This window comes from Camellia sinensis, chromosome 6 (genome assembly GCF_055761805.1).
Source record: "Camellia sinensis isolate YWXY chromosome 6, ASM5576180v1, whole genome shotgun sequence".
Lineage (NCBI taxonomy): Eukaryota > Viridiplantae > Streptophyta > Magnoliopsida > Ericales > Theaceae > Camellia > Camellia sinensis.
In genome coordinates, this window is record NC_138966.1 from 73,546,258 (window position 1) to 73,554,532 (window position 8,275).

The 8,275-nt window shown below is 33.5% G+C and overlaps 1 protein-coding gene across 2 annotated transcripts; it reads left to right on the plus strand.

Annotated features, from left to right (window-relative positions):
* Positions 1 to 3,370: 3,370 nt before the first annotated feature.
* LOC114260731 (uncharacterized) lies at positions 3,371 to 4,739 on the plus strand. 2 transcript variants are annotated; one of them, XM_082873062.1, is made up of 3 exons: positions 3,371 to 4,109; positions 4,220 to 4,282; positions 4,409 to 4,739. In XM_082873062.1, exons 1-3 carry the CDS (start codon positions 3,426 to 3,428, stop codon positions 4,415 to 4,417), a joined length of 756 nt encoding a protein of 251 aa, XP_082729188.1. In that variant the 5' UTR covers positions 3,371 to 3,425; the 3' UTR covers positions 4,418 to 4,739. The 2 variants fall into 2 exon arrangements, with proteins under 2 accessions (XP_082729188.1, XP_082729189.1); XM_082873063.1 differs by having other exon boundaries at positions 3,371 to 4,076.
* Positions 4,740 to 8,275: the final 3,536 nt, after the last annotated feature.

Consider the following 8,275-nt stretch of genomic DNA (forward strand, 5'->3'; position numbering starts at 1 on the left):
ACAGAAAGAGAAGAAGAAGAAGATGAAGACAAGCATTTAAAGTTTTTTTTTTTCAATCTTCCCTATATATAATTTTGGGAATGTTAATGACGATGAGCATTCAAAGTTCCCTATATATATATATATGTTATATACATACATATATACATGTATATATATCTTTGATTGGGAAACAATATAGAGAGAGAGAGAGAGAGAGAGAGAGTCGTGGGAAGTTGTACATGAGCATACAAAGTTTTTTCATCTTTCCCATATATAATTTTGGGGATGTTAGTGAAGATAGGCATACAAAGTTCCCTATACATATATATATATATATATGTGTGTGTGTGTGTTATATACATATATACATATATATATATTTGATTGGGAAACATTATAAAAAAAAATCATGTTATTAAAAAAAAAAAATCATTGTTAAGTGTAGCAATGAAGGTGCCACTGGATTTTAGTAGCAAAATGTACGGAGGAAGCGATCAACTTGCAAAACTTAGTAGCACGGACATGATGTGTATTGTAATAGGTAATTTTATTTCATCTTTATGCCCTATGAATGACAAAGATATGTTGACTAACATTACAACCTTGGGTATTCTTATAATCACTGTGATTATGTATGTCTGCGTCCAATTAGGCACTTTTATAATTTCCAAAGAAATACTAGTACAACATGTTCTTGTTAATTTTTTCCTGCTTATGTTGTTTGTAATATCAACTTTCTCAACGGTTACTGTTGCTACCACTAAAAAATATCTAGAATTGGAATATAGTGAAATACACAAACAAAAAAAAAAAGCATTAAAAGAACGCATTGGAGAGAAAATTGCAGTTGAAAAACTAAAAGAAAATGTCAACAAGTATTGGATGATGACAGAAATTGTGAGCCCCGAGTTACGTTCTGTGACCTGCTCTGCTTCAGGGGTGATCTGTCTTATGACTGCTCTAATTTTATCAAAAGTGGAGTTCCGAGTGCGGGACATTGTTACAATCTAGGAATCAGATTATGGGGGTCAACAACTTTAATTTTTGTAATTCAGACTGCTACAGCGGGCGTGGGGATTATTGGTCCAGTATGTAGATGGTTCACTGCCATAAATTCAAATGCTCCGAGAAAAGTACCAAAGGCTTCAAAACTAAGCTCAAACCAAAGAGTTCTTGGATTCAGAGGTTGGAAGAATGAAAGAAGAGCTCCATAGTTCTTCAAATCCGCGGTCCGAAATTTAGAAAACTTGTCCAGCGCATCAAAAATCTAGTTTTGAACTTCTGTATAATGGTTCAGGTTATGATTGTGGTAACAAGCAAATTAACTCTTGTCATTCCTTTTTTTTTTCATTTTCCTGCTCATGTCATGTTACCGCTATTGCTGTAAGTTGTTTAAGGAGCTTGTACATAACTCAACATCCCCTATGAAGTCTGATATTGGCAATTATAATGTTTTGATTCTTGAAGGTTAAGAGGAACTTACTCAAAGTACCTTGAAGAACATTAGTAAAGCAGCAGATCATTTCATCGTCAAGGCCAACAAACAGCAGCCTAGAAATTTAATCAAGCCTCTTCAATGGAAATCTACAGGCGGCTTCAAATGCATATTAGACTTTCACAGTGACAAAGTTTCATCATTAGATTCTCAAGAACCTCCTAATTGCTAGGCTCTGCTAGTGGTGACTCTAACTTGCATCGTCATTGCAATTTCCAAAATCAATAAGAACATGGCTAATAGGTTTGTGCGCACATGAGTGAAGGCCTCTCGTACGTCAGACATGTAGACGAAACCATGGATACTAAAAGGAATCTCACAAACAGTAGAGACGCTGCTGATGAAGTGCGATCAGAAGTCAAATTTGATAGCAAGTGGCTTGGTGAAGAACTCGCCAAAATAGCTTCCAAAGAAACATCTTGCAAAGAGATTTTTCAAAACTCACTGATTATGCTCAGAAAATTGTTATAAAATGCAATGCAAATATCAATGGAAGCCCCGACAGGAACCCTACCAATTGGCCCATTAATGTTATAGCAACTAATTCCATGTACAGAATTTGCAAATCTCTATTGCTGGATGATGAAGGTAACAATCACCGGATAAATCATGACAAACTGTTCGTGAAATTATTTGACATGATCACGGGCATGTTTCTTCTTTTTCTTCTCTCTTTTTTTTTTAACAAGGGTATTTGAGGCTTTTCCTTATACTTTTATAGTCACCCGACCTATGCATACTTGGCAATTACTGGGACACAAACTCTGAGGGTGGCCTCAATAGAATCAAGCAGTTTATATGGGATTTCAACTCGTGCCCTACGCTTCGTCAGACGCTTATCACGACTTAACTAGACACTTGTGTTATCAACTTACCTACCTGGTGTTATGTAATTGCAGGTATACTGGGCGCTTGTTGTGACATCCTAAATGTTTAATTAAATACCACATAATATTTATAGCTATATATAATTATAGTTGTTTGTGATAATATATTATTAAAAAAATTAAATAACTAAATAAATAAATAAATAGTTTATAATTATTTGAAGAATTAGACCAAATAAAATAACACCAAAAGTTAAGTAAATAAATATAAAAGTAATAATAATAATAATAAGATAGTTATCCAATCAAGATAGCAAGTCTGTGAGTTAATTAGGATGGAAGGTGGCATTTGCGAGTTAAGCCACCTGTACAGAATATATACATTTAGTAATCTTTGTTTGTAATCTTTATTTAAGTTTAGTAATCTTTATTTAAGTTTACATGGCCTCTGTTTGGTCACTTTGTTTGTAATAACGATTGTTTGTAATCTTTATTTAAGATTACTAAGCCACCTGTACAGAATATCACCACTACCCTCTGTTTGTCATGGATCCATTGACCTCTGTTCTAACTGTCACTCTAGTAATCTTTGTTTTGTTTCATTCTATACCGTGGTTATGGTTATTTATTTACATAATTTCTATATTTCAATTTCTACCACTTTAAATAATTTGCTTATTCAAATTAAGTTATTCTAACTAACTATCCATTCTTATTTTGTGTTCGTTATACTCTTGGCATAATATTTCTCACTCTGCTATGCTTGCATTTGGTTGCAGAAGGTTCCAGTTAAAGGAAGGTCTAGGCATGCATTTGATGGTAGGATTAGAAGTGATCACATCACAAATAACATGACAGAGTCCTTCAACAATTGGTTAGGAAATTTGAGAACTCAGCCAATTTTAACTATGTTAGAGGGCATAAGGTGCAAGTTGATGGGTAAGTTTCAAATGAGGTACCAAAAGGCAATGCAATGGAAATCTAATGTCACATTGAATGTGAAGAAACAGCTTGAGGTCACACAAAAATGGTCAAGGACTTGCACAGTGGAGTATGTAGGAGGCAATGAGTATGAGGTGAAGGATAATGAGGGGGTTAATCACATTGTCCATATTGGGGCAATGACTTGTGTATGTAGACAGTGGGAAATATCTGGTCTTCCATGCAAGCATGCTGTGGCTGCAATTTCTCACAGTAGGTTAAACATAGAAGATTTTGTCCACCCCTACTATTCTAAGGCAACTTACTTGAGAGCCAATGGTGGAATGATACATCCCATCTTACACCATAGCATGTGGACACTTATACCTGGGGACCCTTTACAACCCCCACCACTGAAAAGATTGCCAAGAAGGCCAAGGACTTCAAGAAAGAGGGCTGCTCATGAGCCACCAGCTGGAACAAGTCAGACCAAAAGGTCTAGTACCTTGAGATGCAAATGGTGCATGCAATTTGGACACAACAAGAGAACTTGCCAAAGAGGTCCAGTTAGGGGTGAAGCATCTGCTGCTGGTAGGGGCAGTGGCACATCCAGTGGTAGAGGCAGTGCCAGAACTGCTGGTAGGGGCAGTGGCAGATCTGTGAGTAGGGGCAGAGGTAGAGACAATTCAAGTGGGAGAGGTAGTTCAGCTAAGAGGGGCAATGCAAGTGGTAGAGGCAACTCAAGTGGGAGGGACAGTTCAGCTGGGAGGGGAAATACAACTACAAGAGGAAGTTCAGCTGGGAAGGGAAGTTCAAGTGGGGGAGGCAAGGGCAAGGCCAACCATGCACAAGTGAGAGGCAAGGGCAAGGCCAACCATGCACAAGTAAGTTTTTTGTATTTGTTTTGCCTTTTCATTTGTGATTTTTATTTGTTTTCTATCAATTTATGATATTGATATGCATATTTATTACCTTACTTTGGTTTTCAATTTAGGATATTCCAAGAGGGACCCCCCCAATGCCTGCTGAATGTGTGACACAGGTCACACAACATCATGTTAGCTATGAACTTACTTATGAAGTTACAATGAAATTAGCTAAGTTGTTGATATTTGTTTGTTTGTGACACAGGTCAGACAACATCAATTTATTTGTTTGTTTGTTTGTTTGACTTTTTTTGCAGATGACTTAGCTAAGTTGTTGATATTTTGGGTACAAGGATTAACATAGGTTGAAGGTATAAAATATATGTTGCTTGACTGTATAGTTAGTGAGGATCATGTTCCACTTTTTTGTATTTTTGTAGTGGACATGCAATGCTAAGAATAGCAATATGATGATGTGGCCATTTTTGTTTTTTTGTAGTGGCCATGAAGTATTTTATAACTGATGATGTAACTGAACATATCTGATAGGAATGATGTAAGTAAACTACTTGAACATATTTTACAACAATCATGATGTAATTAAACAGGTGCATATTTATGGAATGGTTTTACTTGCTGTTTAGATTATGTTTACAGGTCATTATGTTATTCAAATGAGATGTGCATATTTACATAATGCTGAAATAACTTCATCATATTTATATATGGTCCATTACAAAACATATTGCATTACAAACATAACGTCTATTACCAAATATTACAAAACCTTACATAAGGGCCATTACAAAAGGGCCATTACAGGGCCATTACAAAACAGTATTACAGGGCCGTTACAAAACAGTAGGTGAATCATTACCATTACATTTTTAGAGCAACCATTAGGGAAATCAAACACACCACAAAATTCATGATCATTATCATCTTTATAAACCCCATGTTTGCTTCAAGTACTTGCATCCTTGTTTGCATAGCCCCCATTTGGTTCATTAAATTCGTTGCAGGACTTTCTTCTTCATAGGATAAAGTGTGTCTGTTAACAGTTGTTTGAGTGTCTTCCATCATCATTTCTCCTCCAATAGATGAGTTTACTGGTTTGCACCACTCCCAGAATCCGCATTTCCCATTTGGGCATAAATAATACAATTTGCCTCTGTTTTTTTCAGATTCAGTGACTTTAATTGTTGCTTTGCTCCCACAGTAACAGATCTTGCTTCTATATTTCATCACCCCTCCTCCATTACTTGATGATGATATATCCATCCAGTGAACCTACATTCATGAAATGTGAGAGTTTAAATGCATTTTCAGGACATATATTGATGGGACATACCTGTGTTTGTGTTTCATTTCTCAATAATGGATCATAGTTATAATGCATTTTCAGGACATATATTCATGGGACATACTTGTGTTTGTGCTTCATTTCTCAATAATGGATCATAGTTATAATGCATTTTCAGATGCAATTTTTTTTTTTTTTTAAATAGTTAATGTGACTGGGAACATATGTGTTGTGCTTGTGCTTCATTTCTCAATAATGGGCATAGTTATAATGCATTTTCATATGCAAAATTTTTTTTTAAATAGTTATTGTGACTGGGAACATACCTGTGTTTGTGCTTGGCCCTTTCTTCTTTTTGTTGTTCTTTATTTTTGGTTGCCTCTCTAAATTTTTCTCTTCCACTTGGATTTACTGAAGTGAAGCTGGAGAGACTCTAGCATTTGCTATATATAGATGGGTTGAGGGTATTATGGGCATTTTATTGTTTACATTTGATGACATAGGCAGGGTCTGTTAGGGGTTTAAACGGCTGTCAACTTTTGGGGGAAACTTGACAATGTCAGGTAAAGTAGGGGGTGTTACTGTAATTATTCAAACCACAGGGGAGGTCCCTGTATTTGTCAAAAACCTCAGGGGAGGTAAATGTAATTTACCCTTAATTTTATAATTGTGGGAAATAAAATGTACTTTAAATTAAGAATTATTGTATTTTACAAAATAATAATATAATGTTATTCGATCACTTTGAATCAAGCAAACAATATACATTTATATCTATATCTATATTATATTTTATTATATTATAATAATAGGAAGAAGAAGAAAAAAAATAAAGAGAGAATAAAGAGAGAGAAAAGAAATGAGTTGCAATTCATGAAAAGGAAACACGTGATCTGCCACGTGTAAGCATGGTAAGCCGCGCGTTTGAGCCTGGGCACCCAATCACCTATAAATAGGTGGCGCGGTTAGAAGAAGGAAAGAAGAACAAGGAAAGGTAGAGAACATATAACGGGCGCAGGCAATGAAGAGGGTGAGTCGAGAATAAAATTAGGTATCAAATTTAAGGTGAGTTTTATTATATTTTTTAGTTATTTTAACTTGTTTTATATAAATTATGTTTTGTAAATTATATTGATTTTTAAAGTATATTATTTGTTGAATGAATCATATTTGCGTAAAAATGAAACTCATGGATATAACTATTTATTAAAATGTGTTTTAAGTATTTATGTTATAAATAGAGGTCCTTGGGGGACTTAAATAATCGTTGACTCTCTGATTAGTCGCTTTGTGATCCTCTGTTTGTCATAGATTCATTGACACTCTAATTTCTAGTGTGGAACAAAGTGTTATGCAAAGCAAAATGTTTGTACGAGCCACCTCTTGAATCCATACACATTTTTTGTTCTGTTCTGTACTGTGGTTATGATTATTTTGGTTATATGATTTCTGTATTATATGTCTGTTATTCAAAATGATTTTCGTATTATATACTCTATATTTTAATATCAAATTCTGTTTAGCTCAATAATTATTCATGGTGACTTTTATGTCCTTATGCTCTTAGTATAATATTTCTCACTCTGTCATGTACTTATAGTTATTAATCACTTTCAGGTGACATGTTAGGATCATCTAATGGGTTAGACACAAGGCACTTTATAGTCATAGTCTAAGCTCGGGCAATGTAATTAAATAGAAGCTCCAATGTATATGTTTTGTTATTATTAAATAAAGTTTTGACTACCCTTTTATTTACTCTGTTGCTCTATTAATTTGTTAGGATTTCAGTTATTATCTTGTTGCGACATCGAACTTCTGGGTACCGTGTTTGAGTCGTGACACTTTATTTGCATAATGTTGATCAATTTGCAAGTATTGATGAGTGCCGTATGAAAATGAGGCAAGCAAATCCCTCTGGTTTCCTACCTTCATCTCATAATGACTCCACTCCTTCTGGCTCAAGAGTTGGCTATAGACGTTGAGTCCAAGGCCTAATTAAGACATCATTGGTAGTTTTACTAAGGGTAAATTATAAATACGCCCCATGAAATTTACTTAAAATATGAATTGTCTCATATAGTTTGAAAAATTACCAATATCTTATTGTCAAAAATTTTTATTTAATAAAATTAATTAAAAAAGTGAAATTTCTAACTATTCACCTATACAATAATAAAATTATTTGAATTATTAATTGAAATAAAATTTTAACATTATTAAAAACTGTTAATTAACTTGATAATTTATTAATAAAATGACATTTATTATAAAATTATAAACCTTGGGGGACATAATGTAATTTCTAGAACTACATGGAGTAATTTGTAATTTAATTAAACCTCAGGGGTATGTTTGTAATTTATCCTTTTACTAAAGCTTTGCAGTATTGAAGTTTGTGTTCTATTTGTTTTTAGAGTAAATTATAAATACACCTCCCGAAATTTGTTTAAAATACAGATTATTAATTGAACATATTTTTAAGATTATTAAAAATTATTAATTAACTTGATAATTTATTAATAAAATGAGCAATTTATTATGAAATTAGAAATCTCAAGAAGTAAAATGTAATTTTAAAAATCATAAGAACGATTCATAATTTAATTAAGGGTTGGTTTGGGATGTTCTAAAAAAATGCACTTTTTGACTTATTGGCTTATATGGGTTGGGTTTAGGTTGGGTTTGATGTGATATGTTAGAGAGGTGATATGATTTAAATACGATGATGTGACTTAAATAGGATAATGATTTTTTGATTTTTTGTATTATTTAGATCATGCCAAACTTGACCTAAATCTCAATGATGTATTTTTACTCTTATTTTTATATTATTTTAATATTACTATAAAAATATTTAAAGATCACCCTAAAAAAAATT

Bases quoted from the DNA above. Each gene is read 5' to 3' on its own strand.
- LOC114260731 (XM_082873062.1), top strand. From the start codon at position 3,426: ATGACTTGTGTATGTAGACAGTGGGAAATATCTGGTCTTCCATGCAAG. The intron at 4,110-4,219 runs GTAAGTTTTTTG...TTTTCAATTTAG, and splicing joins GCAAGGCCAACCATGCACAA to GATATTCCAAGAGGGACCCC.